Source organism: Canis lupus, chromosome 5, assembly GCF_011100685.1.
Source record: "Canis lupus familiaris isolate Mischka breed German Shepherd chromosome 5, alternate assembly UU_Cfam_GSD_1.0, whole genome shotgun sequence".
Lineage (NCBI taxonomy): Eukaryota > Metazoa > Chordata > Mammalia > Carnivora > Canidae > Canis > Canis lupus.
This window is the reverse complement of record NC_049226.1, coordinates 32,734,767-32,756,341: the sequence shown is the minus strand read 5'-3', so window position 1 is coordinate 32,756,341 and position 21,575 is coordinate 32,734,767. Positions and strand designations below refer to the sequence as shown.

Genomic DNA, 21,575 nt, shown 5'->3' with positions numbered 1-21,575 from the left:
GCTGGCCCGGGCGACCTCATGCATATGCAAATATGGAGAAAGGGATTGGGTCCGCCCCCCTGCCGCCTCTTTAGGACACGGAGGTCTCTCCCCTCCCCCCGCCCCAGGTACTGGACGGGATCAGATGGACGGAGCGGATGGAGGGCGTGTCGGGGCGGAGCGGAGGGAAAGATAACCCCGGAGAGATAGGGAGCCGGAGAGGGAAGCCGATCTCTGCCGAGAAGGGGCCCCAGGCCGGCCATTGGAAACTAAGATCTGGAGATGGACAGGGCCAAATGCGAGAAGAATGGAGAAAGAGCCAGAGACCAAGACAAACAGAAGACACCTGCCAGGATGCTGGACCAGACCACACAGAGAAGGACAGACGTCACTACCGGAGGGAAATTCTCCTTGGGGGAGCAGCTACCAGCCCCCACAACACCTCCTTCTCCACTTCCCCAGCCCCTGGTCCTCTCGGAATTCAGGGGCTTCCTCATGTCCCCACCCACCCTCTGGGCAAAGCCCTTCCCAACATCACATTCCTGGGCCCTAGCATGGCCCTGAGACCCCAGCCCTGGACACAGGTCTGCTCAGGTATTGTGTGTCCCCCCAATCCCCCATGTCTGAACTCCCCCTTCCCCATTTACCCACTTGAGTCCAGGAGCATTTATTGAGTATCTACAAGAGACCTTGCACAACTCTAGCCCTGGGGATGCAAAGTCATGATTCTCCTGGAGCTCAAGAGACCCACAGTCTAGTAGGAGGGCTACCGGAGCCTCTAGAGACCACGGCTTAAGAATCATTATCTGTCACTTTTTATCTCAAATCTTGTCACTTTTCCTTGGAGAGATGTTTCTTCTTTCAACTCTCACCTCCTATCCTTGGCTCTAGTCCTTAACGATGCCTGTTCTATCACCCTCCTCTTTAAATTCTCTCCCCCAGCCCAGCTTCAGGGACTTGGGATCTGCTCAATGAGGCTGGTGCTCAGAATGGCCTTGTGCTCGGTTTAGTGCTCTGCTATCACCATCTTGTAACTCTTCATTTTATCTTTGAACTTGTCATTTGTAAGTGAAGTTGAACGGGACAGTGGAGTGTGTGTGCGCAGAGGAGATACTTGTACCCTGCCATTTGTGAGGCTCCATGGGCACAGAACTCCAGCAGACCCACCACACGTGGGGGCTGGGCCAGATTCAAAGGGAAGAAAGCTGAGCATTTTAGGCATACACCTGAATAAGCGGAGTGCTAATAGCTGAGAGGCCACGCTTTATGTTGGAAGCAGGTGTTGCTTGGAACACGGAAAGAAGGGAATGAGTGGCCTTCTAGAAGACATGGGTGGTTGAAGCATCTTATTCTATTCTTTTTCAGGTGCGCAAGCTACTTCCTGACTCAGCAGACCACTTCTGCTGACCACGGTGACATGGGAGGAAGGAGAACTCTGAGCTGCCCACAATTCCTTTTCCTTTCAGTCCTTCTGTGCTCATCAGAAACCTGAAGGTAGATAAATGTTAATTTTTCTTTATTTCGAACAACATTAAATAATAAAACCTCGTGAGAATTTGAGACAAGAACACCAGAAGAAAAGGAAAGCCTTTTCTCTTTCAATGCCTTGAATGGCACTTTCCCCCCTGCGTTTTGAACAAGGGATTCCACATCTTCATTCTTGCACTGTGTCCTGCAAATTATACAGCTGGCTCTGCTTCGGTCTCTTCTGCAGCAGGCTCTGGATTAATTTTCTCAAGATACAGTTTTAATTAGGCCACTCCTCAGCTCAAAGATCTTCAATGGCTTCCTGTTACCCTGCAGGACGGAGTCCTGATTCTTTTGTCTGTTCTTCGGAGCACTCCACAATCTAGACCCAGCCCGTGTCCCCAACCTCCTTTCCCTCTAGGACCCGACTAGTCCTCTGCTGGAGCTGAGCCGGCCACTCCCAGGACAGGCTGTGCTTACTCCTGACTTCACACCTTTGTCCATTTCATTCCCTCATCCTGGAAGACAGCCCACCCTTCAGAGTCCAGCCCCAACTCCCATTCATTCATTCAATGCGTAGCTAATGACCATTTACTTAGAGCCAGGCACTGTTCTGGTCCCGGGATTCCCATTTCAATAAATAACAAAAACAAGCAAACAAATAAAGCAGTGCATTATAATATTATGCAGAAGAAATAAAACAGGGTGAGGTGCCAGAGAACCCCTGGATGGTCCGGGAGGGCCTTACCAAAGAGCTAAGGGTCAGCGTGAGACCCAAGTAACTCAAAGGACCCATGGGGACCTGTAGAAGAAGACTCTTCCTTCCAGAAGGAGGAAAGTGTAATGCAAAAGCTGGGCTTCGATGAAGGAAGAAGGGAGGTAAGATTGGTTCAACAAGAGATCTGAGAGGTAGGCAGAAGCCAAATCATACAGGTCAAAGGGAGTAGTTTGGATTTTAATCCAATTATTGTAGAAGCAATTCTAGGGTGTTAAGCAGGGGAGTGATACGATTAAATTTCATGAAAATCACCATGGCTGCCATGTGGAAAGAGGACCACGGGAAGCAAGGAGACCAGTTGAGAGGGCTTTGCAGGAGCCAGTGCAGGAGACATGGGTGCTCTGGACCAGTGTAGCAGGTTTGAGGGTGGAGACAAGAGGATAGGTTCAGGATTTACGTTGGAAGTACCATCACATGAATAATGGGGGTGACAGAGAGAAATCAAGCCTAATGTCTCAGTTTTCATCTTAAGTAACTGGACTGAAAACCTCTGTGGTGTATTTTATCTTTTCAATCAGACTGCAAGCATTTCTAGAACAGGCCTTGGCCTTAGCCTTCATATATGTCATCCTATGCCCAAGCAACCCACAGAGCTCTGGAAGATAAAGTCTGATTACTGAATTGCACTTCAACATGGAATGGCCCCTTCTGCTAGAAACCTCAGGGAGGCTATCAGGCAAACAGCATAGAAATGAGCCAGGCTCCATCTGGAGAGATGAGGCCTGGATCGTACCCTCAAACCACATGCCCTGGCAAATACAGGGGTGGGGATAGCCTCCAGACTGCTGGCTCAGTCTCTGTCCTGTACACCGGTCCCTTGAAAAATAATGTATTTTTGGGGTGAGGCCGAGCTACCTGTTGCTCCCATGCACGTCTTCTTCTCCTACAGGTACGAGGGAATACGCTACTAAGTGCAGCACTGGTATTCAGAGGGAAATAAGCTAAGGAAGGAATGGGGCTCAAAGAGCCATCACAAACCTCCAACCTCTTCCTGGAACCCAGCCTTCCCACCAGCATCTCCAGGAAGAAGGAAGGGAACAAGAACTCCCACACCCTCTTTCCCATATCCAGAGGCTATCATGAAGTCTGTGTTCCTTGATCCTCCTCTCCACCACCCCAAATCCCAGGGATTCAGCTATCTGGGTCCCAACAAGATGAGTCTTTTCAGAGACAAGAACAAGGAAAGAAGATAACTCCAACACACAGATATGGGCATGTTGGCAGGAGGGCTATCATTTAATGGGCACAGAGTTTCGCTTTTGCAAGATGAAGAGTTCCAGAGATGGATGGTGGGGAGAGTTGCCCAAAACTGAAAAACGTAATCCCACTGAGCCATACAAATAGTTAAGATGGTACATTTTAGTCCATCAGGGTCAAATTAAAAAAAAAATTTGTTTACAAAGATGGTAAATTGGGGGTGCCTGGGAGGGATGAAGTTGGTTGAGCATCTGACTCTTGGCTTCATCTCAGGTCATGATCTCAGGGTTAGGAGATTAAGCCCCAACTCGGGCTCCACGCTCAGCTCAGAGTCTGCTTGTGTTTCTCTCTCCCTCTGCCCTTTCCCCCTGTAGAGCTCTTGAGTGCGCTCTCTCTCTCTCTCTCTCTCTCAAATAAATAAAATAAATCTTTTTTTTCTAAAAAAAGGATGTATGTTATGTATATTTTGCCACAATTAAAAAAAAGGGGGGGGGAGGAACATAGATGTCCTGCCACTGACCTGACCAAGCCCCCCAACTCCTCAGGAGGACATACAGGGCCTCTCACCACCAGGCCCAAGGAAGCCTCCTTGGGATGGCTCAGATGAGGATGTCTGCCTTCATCTGGTCGCAGCTTGCCCCTGGTCAGCCGCATCACACCACCTTCTTTGTCTTTTACACCCGGCAGGCTCCAACTTCTTTTTTTTTTTTTTTAAGTTTATTTATGATAGTCACACACAGAGAGAGAGAGGCAGAGACACAGGCAGAGGGAGAAGCAGGCTCCATGCACGGGGAGCCCGACGTGGGATTAGATCCCAGGTCTCCAGGATCGCGCCCTGGGCCAAAGGCAGGCGCCAAACCACTGCGCCACCCAGGGATCCCAGGCTCCAACTTCTATTTCAAGAACTGTGCATGAGGGATCCCTGGGTGGCACAGAAGTTTGGCGCCTGCCTTTGGCCCAGGGCATGATCCTGGAGACCTGGGATCGAATCCCACGTCGGGATGGAGCCTGCTTCTCCCTCTGCCTATGTCTCTGCGCCTCTCTCTCTCTCTCTCTCTCTGTGTGTGACTATCATAAATAAATAAAAATAAAAAAAAAATAAAATAAAGTAACTTAAATCTTAAAAAAAAAAAAAAAAGAACTGTGCATGAGGTTCATGGTGACAACAGAAGCAACATCTCTCATATACTGAACACTTCCTACAAGGCCGAACTCAGTGCTGGCAAGGCCTTGGGCCCACATGACTCATCAGCAGCTCACAGCAGGCCTACAAGTAGAGTCATTTCCCCATTTTGTAGATGGGGAAAGTGAAGGGTCAAGAGACCTAGGCATGGGATCCCTGGGTGGCGCAGCGGTTTAGCGCCTGCCTTTGCCCCAAGGCGTGATCCTGGAGACCCGGGATCGAATCCCATGTCGGGCTCCTGGTGCATGGAGCCTGCTTCTCCCTCTGCCTATGTCTCTGCCTCTCTCTCTCTCTCTCTCTGTGTGTGTGACTATCATAAAGAAATAAAAATTAAAAAAAAAAAAGAGAGACCTAGGCATTTCTTCAGGTTCATACATTCAATAGTTGACCTCTTTGATGATCCTTGGTAGAACTTTGCAGCCACTTCATGGGGATCTTTATGAAAGCATTTTATTTTTTACTTTTTAAAAATTTTTTATTTGTTTATTCATGAGAGACACAGAGAGAGAGAGGCAGATACACAGGCAGAGGGAGAAGCAGGCTCCATGCAGGGAGACTGATGTGGGACTAGATCCTGAGTCTCCAGGATCACTACCTGAGCCGAAGGCAATCACTCAACTGCTGAGCAACCCAGGCATTCCCATGAAAGCATTTTACACGTCTTTCTACTTCCCTCCCAAGACTCTGGCTCTCCAGGACCAGGGTGCACCTTATTCATCTTTGGAATCCCTCTGGACTACCCAATACAGTATATATTACAGTATGCCTGGCATACTGTCAACAGCCAATACTCTCTGGTTAAAAGCAGGGAAAGGAGAAGGAGGGAGAAGGGGAAGGAGGGAGGGAAGAGAGAGCATGCAGGGTGGAGTGAGTAGGTAGACCAGGCCTGGAAGATGCAGGTTATGCTGCCAAGCTCCGGAAAGGTTGTAGGGGTGTGGGAGAGCCAGGGGACACTGGGCAGGCACTGAAGGTGCCCTTGGTGGGGGCCTGGCAGCCTCTGCATCAGAGCAAAGTCAGTCTTAATGAAAGAGTGTAGACAGCTCTGGATGGTAATCAGGAATCCTGAAATCTAGGGCAGACTGGGGAAAGAGGTTGGGAGTGTGGTGCCCTGGACAGGGTGGGGTGTGGGGAGGAGGGAAGGGCCAGCCCCTGGGAGAATCCTCAAGGACAAAAGTTCAGGACATTGCTGCTCAGAACCACCCCTTGATGGGGACCCTAGTGTTTAGGGTCCTTTAATCCTCCCCGCTGGCTCACACCTGAGGCGCCCACGAGACTGGTTTCTTTTCATTATTCAGGTCTTTGCTCAAGTGACACCACCATAGAGAGACCATCCCTGACCACCTGGCCAAGGCTGCCCATCTACTACTGTCCTCTGTGACGTTACAGGATCTTATTCCCTTTAGAGCACCAAGCACTACCTGAAATGATCTTGCTTACTTACTTTTTTTGTTTATGGCCTGTCTGCCCTGCCCCCATCCTGGGAGCTCCATAGGACCGGGGATGGTGGGGGCACCTGGGTGGCACAGTTGGTTTAAGCCTCCAATTATTGGTTTTGGCTTGGGTCTGTGATCTCAGGGTTGTGGGATTGAGAGCCCCTTCTGGGGCTCTGTGCTGAGCATGGAATCTGCTGGAGTTTCTCCCTCTCCCTCTGCCCTCCCTGCCTGGTGCTCTCTCTCCTTCTCTCTCTTTCTCTCTCTCTCTCTCTCTCAAATAAATTAATTAATTAAAAAAAAGAAGAAGAAGAACAGAGATTGTTTCTTTTTCATCAATGCATTGTCAGTGTCTAAAATAGTGCCTGGTACACAGTAGGTTCTCAGTAAATACCCGCTGAATGGACATATCCATGGCCCAGGCAGACCCCAAACATTGCTCAGGGAGTTGAATCTGGGCTTCCTGACCATGTTGAGGACTCTCCACAACACTCCACCTGCTGGAAGCATCGGTAGACCAGCAACCTCAAGATTGGGAGGGTCCAAGGAGAAGCCTAGGCTTTGTTTCTTCCACCCCAGAGCCTCTCCTGGAGCCTCCTCATCCAGGGGTCATTTAGGTCCTGGCTGATCCCTGCAGAAGGGGACAGCAGGGCCAATGAGTGACTCACCCTGTTGCTGGGGTGACTGGGAGAAAAATCATTTTAAGAAGCCAGGAGGCGGAGATCCCTATGGGTTCTGGAGATGGGGGATGGGTTAACAGCCCTAGAGAGGGTTTGAAGTTTTCCCAGGAAGCTAGGGGCTGAGACAGGAGGGTGCCCCTAGTACCCTGGGATTCTGCAGAGGTCTGGGGGGCTGAGGGCTGAGTTACCATATTCTTTGAGGGCAGAGATATTCCTGACTCTGTTTCTCCCAGCTGGGACCAGCCTAAACCAGCTCTTTGTTTAATGGAGTAGAGATGAATTCATCTAGGAATGCTGCAAGTAGACCAAGACTGGAAGAGATGCAGACTGCTTCTTCCTCTGCTAGGACTCCTTTTTTCTTTTCTCCCAGCTGCTCCCACCCTCTTTCCCAGAACCCCTGCCCTGTCTCTCAGTGGCTCTCTCACTCCCCCTGCTGCCCCTTCCTTGCACAGCAGTGGCCCATCGAAGGGACAACAGAATTCCACTGCTTTCCTTCCCTCCAGACCCCTCAGGAACCCCTGGGCTGGGAGAAGGCTGAAGTTATACAGGGAGGAAATGCCCAGGAAGTGGGTGGGCTCCTGGTTCCCAGAAAGTGACCTGCACTGAAGTGTGTGTGGGGGCGGGGGGGTGAGTGGGTGCTGCTGGAATCTCAGCCTGAGAAGTCACAGCTTCCTCCCTAGCCCTGAACCCCCAGACTAGGTTAGGGTCCCAAGCTTTCATGATGATTCCCTTTATGGTGCTCATCACTTTCCAGTCATCCGCTATGCCTTGGTCTTTGCTGAATGACTGCCTCCCCCAGGGGACTGGGAGCACCACGGTTGGTTTTACTCATCAATAGGACCCACTGCTCAGCACAGCGACAAAGTTGGAGACGCACAGCTAATACTTGTTGAATAAATGAATGAGCGACATTCAAGGAGATTCATAGGTGGGGATTTAATGGGTGGTGTCAGTGCCATTGCTTGGGATCTGGGGACAGCTGTGAGTCCAGATGTCCTGACTTCGTCTAAGGGCCCGGTCCATGTCCAGCTTCTGGCCTTGTGCCCAAAGGCCATCCAAGCAAAAGGAGGCAGAAGAAGCCTCTCCTAGAGGGAGGGCGCATGGAGGGGTAATTAGGGCAGCTTAGACCCCCAAACAGCCCCCCATTTTCGCAGCTCTCTGACTTAAGTTTTTTAAAGTGCTTCCTCCCACTGCCTCTATATCCCCTCTCTTCTTGTGGCCTTTCTTCTTCCTTTCCAGACATTTCCTTCCCCCTAAAAACACATACTTGCCTGTCTTCTCCTCTCCCTCTGGCTACTTCCAGCTGTGTGCTGAGGAACATGAACAGCACCGTCTTACCTGGCAGAGCTCCCAGGAATAGGAACCCCTGGGGCTGGGCCCACAGGTTGAGGAGGAAGCCAAGGTGCAAGGCAGGCAGAGCAAGGATCTCCTTCTTATAACCCTGGGTCAAGATCACCCTGGACACAGCCAGCTTCAGCTGAAGAGGGAGTCCCAAGACCAAGGGCAGATCCAGCTCCAGCCCCGACCCAGAGGATAGCACCATCTTCTGCAGAGTGTGTGGGACAGGGGTGTGAGTGGGGGGGTGAGGGGGAGAGAGAAGGAACTGCATCAACTCCTCGTAACCCCACCCCTTGCCACTGCAATGGGGCCTCTGGGCCATACCTTTCATCTACCGACCATTCCTACCACCTAAATGCTGCCTCAATTTTCCTTGCTTGATACTCTAAAACCACACTACCCCCCACCCCCACCGCCCGGTAAATGCAATCTAAATAAAAGCCATTTGTAGGGGCGCCTGGCTGGCTGACTTCCTACAGCGTGTGACTGTTGACTTCAGGATTGTGAGTTCAAGCCTCATGTTGGATATAGAGATTCCTTAAACATAAAATCTAATGAATAAATAAATAAAATGCCATGTGCTTACTGTGAGCAGCTTCAAGATGTGTCTTTAGCTTTCCTCACATTAACAGTTTGGAGTCCCCCTTCACCCCACCCCAACCCTGTCTGCCCCCAGGCTCCAATGAATACAGGCAGCACCCTCTCTTACTTGGTCTTGGAGGTAGAGGCTGAGCCAGGAAGGGTTTTCTGGGGTCCCCAGGGCAAGGAGGTGGCCGGAACCTGCTGCCAGCTGGAGTCCCAAGTCCAGAGAGAAGGCCCAGGGCTCTGCGTGAGGCTGGGGAATGTCTGGGGGCAGGGGAAGAAGTGATCCACCTGAGGACTCAAGGCTGGGGACTCATGGAAGAGGGTGGCTAGTGATGGAGGGAGACAGGGGAAGTCAGACACAGAACTGACCATAGAGGAAAAAACAGCCTTTTACCTTGGAGACTGAATTCTGCACGAGTTCCTGGAGGGAAGAACGTCCCAGGTTGGGACTGGACAGCACAGCTTCTGAGGCTACTAGCAGGGGTAGACTCTGAGGTCTGGGCCTGTGGGTCCAGCCAATTACCCTGGCGCACGCAGCCATCCAGGGCAGGGACCAGCTGGAGCAGGTGGACAGAGGGAGGATGCGGGGGTGTCGTGATCAAGACATGGGAGTGCCTCTCCACCCTCAGTTTATTCTCCTCCAGACACAGCATTTGGCCTCTACCACCCAACTCTCATGCCCTTGGCTCTCTTTAAAAGTGTGGCCTTATCTTTCTTTAAAAAAGGGGGTGGGGAAAAAATAAAAATTAAAAATTAAAAAGGGGGTGGGGGCAGCCCTGGTGGCTTAGCGGTTTAGTGCCACCTTCAGCCCAGGGCATGATCCTGGAGACCCAGGATTGAGTCCCACGTCAGGCTCCCTGCATGGAGCCTGCTTCTCCCTCTGCCTGTGTCTCTCTGCCTCTCTTTCTCTCTCTCTGTTTGTCTCTCATGAATAAATAAATAAAATCTTTAAAAAAAAATAAATAAAAATAAAAAAATAAAAAAGGGAGTGGGACAGCCCAAGTGGCTCAGCGGTTTAGCTTCTGCCTTCAGCGTGATCCTGGAGACCTGGGATCGAGTACCATGTCGGGCTCCCTGCACAGAGCCTACTTCTCCCTCTGCCTGTGTCTCTGCTTCTGTGTGTGTGTGTGTGTGTGTGTGTGTGTGTGTCTCATGAATAAATAAATAAAATATATTTTTTTAAAGTGTGGCCTTAGAGCCCCACGGTCACCTAGCCAGCCACACTTTAACAGCTCTGGTCTGTGATCTCTAGCCCTATTGTCCTAGTTACCGGCAAACGGAGGTTGGAGATGGGAAACAGCAGTCCCCCCAGTGCAATTCTGATGATGGGCTGGGGTTTGTTGGTGGCTGGAGGCCCAGAGACCTGTCTCAGGCGCAGCACCTCCTCCCCATCCACAGTCAATAGCAGTGAATCCTCAAGGATCTTCACTTCCACCTGCAGGGAGGAGCGGAGCCGAATCAGGGGCCCCTGGGTCTGCCTCCACCACTCTATTCAGAAGCAGTCATGTATAGCAGAAAGAACATGGACTTCTGGAGTCGGCAAGCATCCTTGGCTCACTCAGTCTTTGAGCCTCAGAGCTCCCCTCCAGGAAGCTGGAGATGAGCATAGCAACTCCCCCCATAGTGGGGGTTTTGTGTGGATTGAATAAGATGACAGAAGGACAGGGATGCCCAAAAACCCATTTCTGTTCCCTTTCCATGGACCAGCTCAGGACACCCCGCCCCTCAGGACCAGATCTAGCTTACCTGATGCCACGTGCCATCATCTAGCCGAGGCCCAGCACCCACTGTAAGCTGGGCCAAGTGATTGTGCAGTTGGATCTCAGGCCTGCCATCTCGAAGTCCTAGCACAAACCAGTCATCCTTTGAGTTGGTATCGCCATAAAAAATCACTCCCTCTGGATCCCAGGTTCGAAGCTCAAAGGAGGAAGAGCTTCTGGGAGGACAGAGAAGGACAGACTGTGTATGAGGCATGTCCTCTAGGGGTAAAAGTGGGGTGGGGGAGACTAAAGGTCAGGGATGGAGACAGGAAAAAGAGAAGATCCACAGGAGAGAAGGTAGGGTCAGGGGACTCAGTTAAGGGGGGCTAGGTCAACCTCATACTTCTTGATCTTGGTAAAGTTGAAGGTCATGACAGTGACAGGCTCTCCTCCTGAGCCGTTGCTGAGGTGCACAGAAGGGAGGTCCTGTATCCTCTATCAGAGAAAGAAAACAAACAAGGTAGACCGAGGACAGGAGGACACGAGAACACTGCCACAGCATGGGGGAGGGGAGGCGAGGAAGGGAAGGCAGGAGCAGAGCCAGAGTGTAGCTCATTTAAACACACACATGGGCTAAGCACCCATCCCAACAGTCCTGCACCTGAGTGGAGAGACCCTGTCTCAGGGCCAGTCCCTGGTGGCCGGGAGGTGGAAGCAGCAGCAGCAGTATCAACAGCCACCCAGGCAATGTGGCCAGCGGGCCTCTGCAGTCCATGGTCAGTTGCAGTCCTTTCTGTGGCTCAGAGAACTCTGGGGATAATGTGTGGGGGCAGGAAGCCTTTCTGTAGTTGGTGTTGGGTTAAAGGTTGCCCTGGGGGGAAGAAGGGGGGCAAGAGACCGGGCACTGACCCTCTGGCCCCTCTGACCCCTCTCAGGACAACTTGGGGGAGGGACAGTATTCCTCCACTACACTCCCCCTGCTGGGAAGGTTTATGAGCTAGGATAGGATACTTCCCCACTCCTCCTTAGAGCCTGGCCTGGGACCTGGAACCTTCTGCCCAGCTGAGGAGATGCGTCTACCGGCCTGAGGTCTAGAAAGAGTCCTGCTCTGCACCCCAAGAAGCATGCTCTGTGCCAACTACAGCTGACACGTGGAATACCCAAAATCTAGCTGGGTGAGTCTGGGGACATCACTCTCCAATGGTGCTTTAGTGTCCTTATACATCAAGTGTGAAAATAGGACCTACTTTATGGGATTACTGTAACCAGGATTCATTGAGATAATGCAGTGCTTGTTGTCTGCTCTGAGCTCCTCCCTCAGGATTTTCCCAGGGCTGTGAGGCTAGCCTTAGAGGAAGGCTCTGGCCCTGAGAATGATTTAGTGACTACTAAGAGGAGGCCCGGCCCCCACTCCTAATTATCTCCTCTTCCCCATTTACTTGGAAGTTTCAGCATCTACCAATAGAAATTCATCACCCTCTCACTGACCCGTTTTGAAATCCCAGTGCACCGGAGAGAAAACACCTGGAGTCACTCAAGATCTCCTCTACAAAACACGTCTCGGAGCTGGGGGGACTTGGCCTCCAGTGAGGGAGCGAGAGTGAAGGGTACAGCCGGGAATCACTGCACATTTCACTTAGGGAAGTCCGGGGGATGTGACTTTTGAACTGCGGGGTTTCACCCACGGAGGCTAGGACACCCAGGCGACAACAGCAAGCTAGCGGCCAGTCCAGCCTTGACCCCTGCCCTGGGGCCCAGTCACGGGGGCGGGCGGTGGGGGGCAGGGCCAGGGCCTCCGGGCTGGCCTGCTGTGCCAGCTGATTGGCTGGTGGGGCGCGTCCCGCCGAGGTAGGGGTGCGGCGCGGAGAGGGCCCCTCCCCCCACCCCACCCCTGGGCGGAGCACTCGGCAGGCCTCCGGCGGGTGCAGGGGTGCGGCGTCGAGAGGACCCCCGCCCCTCGCGCCCATCGCTCCCCGGGCCCCAGCTGGCGGCGCCCCCCCACCCCCACTCCTGGGCGGTCCGGGGTCCCGTGCTCACCCTGCCTGAAGGACTGTAAGGGAGAGTCGCGGACTTCAGACCCAGACGATGGCGGGGGTCCAGATGGCTTCCGTGCGGATCCGAGAGGCCAAGGAGGGAGACTGCGGACACATCCTGAGACTGATTCGGGTGACGGCTGCGGCCCGGGAACGGGAGGGGGTGGGAAACAACCCCGGGGCAGGGGTGCGTGGTGGGGAGGCGGGGTAGCCGCGGGAGGGGCCCCCCCCCAGCCCTGATCCGGCGTCCGTCTTGTCACCGCCGCAGGAACTGGCCGAGTACGAGAAACTCTCGGACCAGGTGAAGATCAGCGAGGAAGGTAGGGACCCCGACACCCGCGTTCAGGCCCGGGCTGGGGCGAGAGGACGGATCGGGGGAGGGATGGGTTCTCCAGGCCAGGTTCTCTCTCGGTCTCTTTGCCGCCCCTCCCTCCCCTGCAGCCCTGAGAGCAGATGGCTTCGGAGAGAAACCTTTCTATCACTGTTTGGTGGCGGAGCTTCTCCCCGCCCTCGGGGAGCCGCAGGGTAAGAAGAGCCGGACCTCCGAGGTCCCCTGTCCTGTCCTGCCAGGTGCCCAGTCCCTGAGCCCTCTTCTCTGTTCCTCTCAGGGCCCTGTGTGGTGGGCTATGGGCTGTACTACTTCATCTATAGCACGTGGAAGGGGCGCAACGTTTATCTGGAAGACATCTACGTGATGCCCGAATATCGGGGTAGGAGAATATCGGGGTCGGAGGCGGAGGCTGGGGCCAGCCCCATTCCTGCTCCCTGATCGCGGGCCTCTTCTGATTCCCTTCAACTGAAACAACCCCCCTTCCCCTTTTTTCCGCTTTTTCTCCCACAACAGGTCAAGGGATTGGCTCCCAAATAATCAAAAAGGTGGCTCAGGTGAGGCCCTTGAAAAGCAGGCGGGTGTGGGAGGCACAGGGGTCAGGTGTAGGGTCAGAAAGGCTTTTCTAAAAAAAGAAAAAGAAAAAGAAAAAAGAAAAAGAAAGAAAACCTTTTCCTTTCTTTAGTAAAGATTTTGATTTATTTATTCATGAGAGATAGAGAGAGAGAGGCAGACATGTAAGCAGAGGGAGAAGCAGGCTCCATGCAGGAAGCCCAGTGTGGGACTGGATCCCAGGACCTGAGCCAAAGACAGATGTGCAAACTCTGAGCCACCTAGGTGTCCCACCTTTTCCTTTTTGAAAGGAAAAGTAAGTGATGTCTTCTCCCACAGGTGGCCCTGAACAAGGGCTGCTCCCAGTTCCGCCTCGCTGTGCTGGACTGGAACAAATCAGCCATGGATTTGTACAAGGCCCTAGGAGCCCAGGATCTGACAGAAACTGAGGGCTGGCACTCCTTTCGCTTCGAAGGAGAGGTGATGAGGGAGCTGGCAGGAAAGTGACACCATGCCTTGGGGGGAATCTCTCTTCGTTGATCCTCTCCTTCCCCACCAGCTCAAGCACTCAGAGACTTGTGTCCCCTGGCAGAGATCTCCCTGAGGAACGGGAGGTTGGGTGTGCAGAATCGGGGGAGAGGCCTTTCCACCTCCTTGTTGAGGGTGAAAAATAAATGAGAATTACTATAAGCATGGTGCTGGCAGAGCCCTGGGTGATTCCATAAGCTTCAGCTGCTCTGGGATCCTTCCCGAGCACCTTGGTCTGGTCTCCTGATGGCTGGATGCCACTGCTGGGGGTAAAGGTGAGCCCGAGGTGACTTTCACTCTCAGCGGCCCAGACTTTTGGCTCTGGCCTGTGGAATATAGAGAAAAGAAGAACAAGCGGCCAGCTAGGCACATCAGGCCCATTGGTCCCATTTGGGACCCAGACAAAGGGTGGCTGGGGTGTGTGGACTTCAGGTGTAGGCCGTGAAGTTGAGGCTGGAGGCTGGCTCAACAGATGGAGCGGGCTGCCACCTGCTGGTGGTGTTTCCGGGGGTGCTGGGAAGGGCCATTTAACTCAACTTTGGGGAAAAAAAATCAGCTTGCTAATGCTTTTTCTTTTTCAAAAGTCACAAAGTCCTTATTTTCCAGTTCAGCAAAACCAAAACAAACCTTTAGCACCCATGGAGACAAGGAAGGAAACAAGCTCATGTCCTACTTTCACAGCATTTTATTACACCGGTAATGTGGATTGGCTGCACGAAAATTGGAATGACCGTATGAAATAAAAATAGAACCCATAGCCTTACTTGCATAACTATTATTAACCCTTTGGTATCGATCAATTCTTTAGATTTTTCAGTGTCCATATATACACATAATGAGTTAAGTGAATAGAGATGGGATCATATACTTTTTTTTTTTTTTTTTTTTTTTTTTTTTAGTGAGCTCTACACAAAACTTGGGGTTCAAATTCACAACCCTGAGATCAGAAGTCACATGCTCTACTGACTGAGCAGGCCAGGCACCCAGGAATCATATACTTCCTAATATATCAGAAACATCTATTTTCCATCTATTAAACATAAACCTGTCATTTTTTTTTAAAGATTTTTATTTATTTATTCATGAGAGACCAGAGAGAGAGGGAGAGACACAGGCAGAGGGAGAAGCAGGCTCCCTGTGGGGAGCCCGATATGGGACTCAACCAGGACCCTGGGATCTTGACCTGAGCCAAAGGCAGACTCAACCACAAAGCCAACCAGATGCCCACATCTGTCATCACTTTTGATGGTGGCATATTATATTCCTTTTGTTAATGACCCATTGGTTAAGTGGTCATAATTTAGACAGTGAAAGGGGGCAGGTAGGTAACATAAATGGGTAAATTGTAAGAAACAGGATCTCTAGACTTCTATGGAAATGTAGAGAAGTGAAGATTCATCATAAAATTCAAATTTAAAAAAAAGGATGCAGCCAAACAGAACACATCAGGGCCTTGATTCTTCCTGAATGGTGCCAATTTGGGGCCCTTAAAACCAATTTAGAGCAAATGGGCCTTTAGGACAATCTTAAGAGATAATGAAGGTGGTCAACCCCTCCTATAAATGGGAGCCAGAAAAATCCAGTACTCTTATCCTTGGCTTATCTCAATCTGACAGGGATTTATATATATATATACACACACACATATATAATTAATGTATAAATAATATACAAATAAATACAATGCATATAAATTATATATAATTAAATGTAATATAAAATATATATATATTTAAGGATTTACTTATTTATTCGAGACAGAGAACACAAGTGCACATGAGCTGGGGGAGGGACAGAGGGAGAGGGAGGAAGAGAATCCTCAAGCAGACTCTGCTGAGCAGGGACCCTGACTCCAGGCTCAATCCCAGGACCCTGATATCGTGACCTGAGCCAAAATCAAGAGTCGGAGGTTTTACCAGTTGAGCCACCCAGGCACCCCAGGATTTATATCTTTCAAGGATGACCAACTTATCTAGTGATGGGGCTTTTTTTAAACCTTAAATATCATTAGAATGCATTATTTCTGGAAAGATGCACAAACAAGCACAGAGAATGCAGTCGCCTCTGAGGAGAGGACCTGAGTGGCCAGGGGACAGCTTTTTCCACTTGCCACTTTGAATTTCCTGAATTTTGTGCCATTCTCATGTATCACTTCAAAAAAAAAAAAGCATAAACTTTAATACTTTTTTTTTTTTTTATGATAGTCACAGAGAGAGAGAGAGGCGCAGAGACATAGGCAGAGGGAGAAGCAGGCTCCATGCACTGGGAGCCCGATGCGGGATTCGATCCCGGGTCTCTAGGATCACACTCTGGGCCAAAGGCAGGAGCCAAACCGCTGCACCACCCAGGGATCCCTAAACTTTAATACTTAATCCAGAAGAAAAGGGCATGAACTAGGAAACAATACTGCCAAAATTTATCTTGCCCCATCTCATTTTGCCTTTGCATTTCAGAGTTTACGACTTTCACGTTATTCTCTTGCCTTGGCCCCAGTCTTGGCCGGTTTTCACAGGATGTCTGCAATCCAGCATCACTCTGTTCTACGGCCACAGGCTCGCCTTGGGCTCCTGCCCACTCATCACCTCATTAGCCTCCCAGGAGTTGATTCTGTTAGATGTGGAGCCTGATCAGTGGTATGAGGTGTAAGGGCCTGGGTTCTGACCACAGCAGCAGTGAACAAACTGGAGGGCACTGAGGGGGAGGGCTTTTTAAACAGATGGGATCCCTGGGTGGCGCAGCGGTTTGGCGCCTGCCTTTGGCCCGGGGCACGATCCTGGAGACCCGGGATCGAATCCTACGTCGGGCTCCCTGCATGGAGCCTGCTTCTCCCTCTGCCTGTGTCTCTGCCTCTCTGTCTCTATGTGACTATCATGAATAAATAAATAAAATCTTTAAAAAAAAAAATTTAAACAGAACATAGAGGGGTGCCTGGGGGGCTCAGTCGTTTAAGTGTAAGACTCTTGGTTTCCGCTAAGGTCATGATCTCAGGCCTGAGATCCTGTCTGCGTCATGATCAGGCTCCACACCCAGCAAGGAATCAGCTTGAGATTCTCTCTCTCTCCCCCTCTGCCCCTCCCCCATTTGCGCATGCTTGGGCTCTCTCTTTTTTTCTCTCTCTCTCAAATAAAATATTTTAAAAATAAATAAATAAAGGGAGCATAGAGGGGCAAAGGGCTGGCTCAGTAGGTGGAGCATACAACTTTTTTCTTAAGGTTTTATTTCTTTATTCATGAGACACAGAGAGAGAGAGGCAGAGACATAGGCAGAGGGAGAAACAGGCTCCCTGCGGGGAGCCTGATGCGGACTCAGTCCTGGGACCACGGGATCACGCCCTGAGTCGAAGGCAGATGCTCAACCACTGAGCCACCCAAGTGGCTCAGCATACAACTCCTGATCTTGGGGTTGTGAGTTTCAGCCCCACAGTGGGCATAGAGATTACTTTAATATATTTTTTTAATTTTTATTTATTTATGATAGTCACAGAGAGAGAGGTGCAGAGACACAGGCAGAGGGGGAAGCAGGCTCCATGCACCGGGAGCCCGATGTGGGATTCGATCCTGGGTCTCCAGGATTGCGCCCTGGGCCAAAGGCAGGCGCCAAACCGCTGCGCCACCCAGGGATCCCGAGATTACTTTAAAAAATAAATAAAATCTTAAAAAAAAAAATAAAGGGAGGTGCACTTGGGTGGCTCAACCACTGAGCCACTCAGGGGTCCCTAAATATATTTTTAAAGATTTTGATTATTTATTTATTTATTTGTGAGAGAGAGAGAGCACTCATGCACATGAGTGGGGGGAAGGGCAGAGGGAGAGAGAATCACAAGCTAACTCTTGAGTGTGCAGCCTGACACAGGGCTCAATCTCAGGACCTCAGCCAAAATCAAGAGTTGGATGCTTAACTAACTAAGCCACCCAGGCACCCCACCCCTGATAGTTTGTTTAAAAATGTTTTTCTCCTTGCATAGTCTTTATTTCTTCTAAACTATTTTTTTCTTTCTCAATTTTTTTATTTTTGTTTTTTTGCAGGTAGGGGGTGCAGCTCTGTCTTTCATTTTAGAGGCTTTCCTCAAACATCAGGTAGTCCTCAGTTGTGTGCTCATATTTAAGATTGGCACACTAAGGTACAATTGAAAACTGTGTGAGTGTGTGTTTATGTGGCAGGTCCCTCCCTAGGCCTGTTAAATGTGGACTTTACTAAGGGGCAATCCACTAGGCCATTTCCTTGAGGAATCCCTAATGCCAGTATCTTTAGGTCTTTTTTTCTCATCTGATCAGATTTCTCAGAAAATTCTTCCCCACTCCTACTTGGAGGGTAAAAGATTGGCCATATGTATTCTTAGAGTGGGGTGAAGAAGAGGTCAGGGGCAAGTGTCAACATTCAGTATGTAAATTTTCATGTAGTCCCCATTTTCAGTATCCAACATTCTTCTATCAACCTATCCATCTTTCTAGCTCCTCTTAATTTTGGTGTATTTAGAAGTCCAAAGACAAGCTGGGCCTTTTCTGTTGACACATCCTTCATAGTCTGGCCAGAGTAATCTTGCTAAAAGGCACGTTGGCTGAAAATCCTGTAATGGCTCCCACTGCTCTCAGCAGAAAGTCCAAACTTCTAAATTTGTTCCACTTCCTCCAAGCTCTGGCCCAACACTTCCAGCCTTGTGTTTCCTGTCCAGTTGGTTCTAACTATGTTAGACTCTTTCCAGTACCTCACTGCACTCTCCCCTTTGGGCCTTCTGCACAAGCCATTCCCCATCTGAAATGCTGTTCCCTCTTTTCCTACTCCGATCTTTTGTCTGAATAAACAACAACTACAGCAGATAAAGAAAAGTTAAACCCGAGAGGATGGTTGGTGTCAGAGGCTTGGAAGTTTGCGATGGTACCATTTCTAAAACAAAATTCAGTCACTGCTATTGCTTAAGAGCCCAAACCCAGGGCAGCCCAGATGGCTCTGGTTTAGCACCGCCTTTGGCTCAGGGCCTGATCCTAGAGACCCAGGATCGAGTCCCACATCAGGCTCCCTGGATGGAGCCTGTTTCTCCCTCTGCCTGTGTCTCTGCCTCTCTCTCTCTCTCTCTCTCTCTCTCTCTCTCTGTGTGTCTCTCATGAATAAATAAATAAAATCTTAAAAAAAAAAAAAAAAGAGCCCAAACCCTAACTGTTCGGTCTGACAGCCACCGTCATGATCATCTGCTCCATTTAAACTCTCTCCCTCTCCTTGTCAGAATCGCTGCTGTTCTTTACCATCTCTCTACTGTCTCTGCCACCCTACTTACCAATGCTCGGATACTCTTGAAGGCACCTCTTCTCTCTTTTTTTAATTTTTTAAAAATATTTATTTATTCATAGAGACAGAGAGAGAGGCAGAGACACAGGCAGAGGGAGAAGCAGACTCCACGCAGAGAGCCTGATGTGGGACTCGATCCTGGGTCTCCAAGATCACGCCCTGGGCTGCAGGCGGCGCTAAACCATTGCGCCAACAGGACTGCCCTCTTTTTTAAATTTTATTTATTTTTTCTTTTTTTAATTTTAAAAGAGATTTTATTTATTTATTTGAGAGAGAGTATGAGAAGGGGGAAGGGCAGGGACGCCTGCGTGGCTCAGCAGTTTAGTGCCTGCCTTTGGCCCAGGGGATGATCCTGGAATCCCGGGATGGAATCCCACATTGGGCTCCCTGTATGGGGCCTGCTTCTCCCTCTGCCTGTGTCTCTGCCTCTCTCTCTCTTTCTTTCTCTGTGTCTCTCATGAATAAACAGATAAAATCTTTTAAAAAGTGGGGGAGGAATACAAGGGGGAAGGGCAGAGGGAGAAGGAGAAGCAAGCTCCCAGCTGAGCACAAAGCCCTATGTGGGGCTCAATCCCAGAGTTGACCACTGAGACCACGACACCTGCAGAAATCAAGAGTTGGAGGCTTATCCAACTGAGCCATCCAAGTGCCTCTGAAGGCGCCTCTTCTTTTGCCAGCCCTTTAAATACTGCTGTAGTTGAGAGTTTCATCATGGACCAACTCATTTCTCAGTTGACACTTCTCTTTAGAGATTTATTTTTGTCTTGTATCTTTAGCTATGACTAATATACTGATGATTCCTACGTCTGCCTCTCTAGCCAAGACCTATCCTGGACCACGTACCTGTGTGTCCATGGACCTGCAGAACACTGATCCTTTCATTTCAGTTGATATTTGCCGTGCAGGGAACTGTGCTAGATACTGGGTATACAGTGGTGGCCACAAACAGGCATGGAACCCAGTCTCTGACCTCACAGATGGCAGAAGACAGACGTTGAACAAATTATTAATAGTACAACCATGATGAGTCCCACAAAGGAGTATAGGATGCTTTGGTGGTGTGAGGTGGAAGGCCTGACCTAGTAAAGGCATAGTGGAAGGCTAAAGAAATTATATTTAGGGGCATCTGGGTGGTCAGTGGTTGAGTGTCTGCCTTTGGCTCAGGGCATGATCCTGGGGTCCTGGGATCGAGTCCTGCATTGGGCTCCCCACAGGGAGCCTGCTTCTCCCTCTGCCCCTTTCTCTGTGTCTCTCATGAATAAATAAGTAAAATCTAAAAAAACAAAAACCTATATTTAAGTAGAAGGAGAAGTTTGTTGAAGACAAGGGATGTCTACCTGGATGGTGGACCCTTAAAGAGCAAAACCAAACTCAAAGTCATCAACGTGTCATCCAAAATTTTGTCTCCTGAATTCTTTCTTCCATGATTGGCAGCATCATTCACTCGGAGACACTAAGTACAAATCTGAGAGTTGTCTGGGGATCCTCCCACTTCTTTACTGGCTCCTAAGCCCACCTCTCACCACCCTCTTCACCAATTTTTATTGATTCTATTGTAAATTTAACAGGCACCAATCAACTGGTACCTCTGTTATCCACAGCCACAATCCAAGTAGGTCTTCAGCATCTTTCTTACTTACCTGCAATAGTTACTCACCAGTCTCACACCTTGGGACCTTGGGACCACCCTTACTCTTTAATCCATTCTCCACAGTTGAAGCATGCAATTCTTGCCACATTACACAACTGCTTGAAATCTTTCTGTGGCTCTTCAGTATTCATAAAGCAAAAAGCCTTTCTCTTTAATCTGATTTACAAGTGCCTCACAGACCACCTTCCTGCAGCTCCCTGCTTCAGGCCTATTTGAACTAGTTGTGGTTCCCTAAAGGACAGGCTCTTTCTGCTCCTCTGCATCACCAGCCATATTCTGATAGCTCGAGACTACTCTTACTGCGCTTTCCCTCTAGCAAACACTTACTCAGACCTCATATCTCAATTCAGGTTACTTCTTCTGTCTTCTTCTGGTCACTCTGAAGACCCTTGGAATTCCCTCTAAACCTAGTCCTGGTCTCTATCACGTCTTCGGTCAATCCCTATGCACTTACGGATTGGTTTAAATTTGTTTATCCTTCCCTTCCCGGTATATTACAAAATCATTCTTTTGGGGACTATATCTTGTCTTTGTACCCCTAGTTCTTAGCACAGCGACTGGAACACCGTGAGGGCGAAACAAATACTTCGCTGAATGATTAAATGCACAACACATGATTCTAATTTCTGTGCTACTTTATATCCATTTCTACAACTAAATTTTTTCTTTTTTTTTTTTTTAAGATTTTATTTATTCATGAGAGACACACAGAGAGAGGCAGAGGCACAGGCAGAGGGGGAAGCAGGCTCCCTGCAGGGAGCCCGATGCGGACTCGATCCTGGGACCACGGGATCACGCCCTGAGCCGAAGGCAGATGCTCAACCACTGAGCAACCCAGGTGGCCCAACAACTAAATTTCCTAT

The 21,575-nt window shown here is 49.9% G+C and overlaps 2 protein-coding genes and 1 long non-coding RNA gene across 7 annotated transcripts; 2 read left to right on the top strand and 1 right to left on the bottom strand.

Annotated features, from left to right (window-relative positions):
- The first annotated feature begins 147 nt into the window (after window positions 1-147).
- On the top strand, window positions 148-3,648 carry LOC111095878. The gene is made up of 3 exons (XR_005358867.1): window positions 148-573; window positions 1,345-1,473; window positions 3,114-3,648. It is a non-coding gene; the product is annotated as an uncharacterized LOC111095878 (long non-coding RNA).
- A 3,983-nt stretch (window positions 3,649-7,631) lies between these two features.
- On the bottom strand, window positions 7,632-12,876 carry SHBG (sex hormone binding globulin). Of its 5 annotated transcripts, none has more exons than XM_038536715.1 (9): window positions 12,375-12,876; window positions 10,999-11,208; window positions 10,741-10,832; window positions 10,384-10,573; window positions 9,908-10,072; window positions 9,032-9,194; window positions 8,762-8,898; window positions 8,053-8,260; window positions 7,632-7,799 (listed from the first exon to the last, which is right to left on the bottom strand). In XM_038536715.1, exons 2-9 carry the CDS (start codon window positions 11,110-11,112, stop codon window positions 7,651-7,653), a joined length of 1,218 nt encoding a protein of 405 aa, XP_038392643.1. In that variant the 5' UTR covers window positions 11,113-11,208; window positions 12,375-12,876; the 3' UTR covers window positions 7,632-7,650. The 5 variants fall into 5 exon arrangements, with proteins under 5 accessions (XP_038392643.1, XP_038392645.1, XP_038392644.1 ...); XM_038536717.1 differs by having other exon boundaries at window positions 10,999-11,147; XM_038536716.1 differs by lacking the exon at window positions 12,375-12,876 and adding an exon at window positions 11,826-12,081.
- On the top strand, window positions 12,225-13,947 carry SAT2 (spermidine/spermine N1-acetyltransferase family member 2). Its single transcript, XM_038536719.1, has 6 exons — window positions 12,225-12,503; window positions 12,639-12,690; window positions 12,812-12,895; window positions 12,979-13,080; window positions 13,215-13,255; window positions 13,590-13,947. The coding sequence occupies exons 1-6, from the start codon at window positions 12,423-12,425 to the stop codon at window positions 13,755-13,757; spliced, it is 528 nt and encodes a 175-aa protein (XP_038392647.1). The 5' UTR covers window positions 12,225-12,422; the 3' UTR covers window positions 13,758-13,947.
- Window positions 13,948-21,575: the final 7,628 nt, after the last annotated feature.

What these genes read in the sequence shown, in the direction of transcription:
- SHBG (XM_038536714.1), bottom strand. Translation starts at nt 11,968, where the DNA reads ATGTGCAGTGATTCCCGGCTGTACCCTTCACTCTCGCTCCCTCACTGG. An exon ending in ATGATGGCACGTGGCATCAG is followed by an intron (nt 10,073 to 10,383) that starts GTAAGCTAGATC and finishes TCCTCCCTGCAG; the next exon opens with GTGGAAGTGAAGATCCTTGA. An exon ending in GCCTCTACCTCCAAGACCAA is followed by an intron (nt 8,261 to 8,761) that starts GTAAGAGAGGGT and finishes CACACTCTGCAG; the next exon opens with AAGATGGTGCTATCCTCTGG.
- SAT2 (XM_038536719.1), top strand. Translation starts at nt 12,423, where the DNA reads ATGGCGGGGGTCCAGATGGCTTCCGTGCGGATCCGAGAGGCCAAGGAG. An exon ending in ACATCCTGAGACTGATTCGG is followed by an intron (nt 12,504 to 12,638) that starts GTGACGGCTGCG and finishes TCACCGCCGCAG; the next exon opens with GAACTGGCCGAGTACGAGAA. An exon ending in GGTGAAGATCAGCGAGGAAG is followed by an intron (nt 12,691 to 12,811) that starts GTAGGGACCCCG and finishes CCTCCCCTGCAG; the next exon opens with CCCTGAGAGCAGATGGCTTC.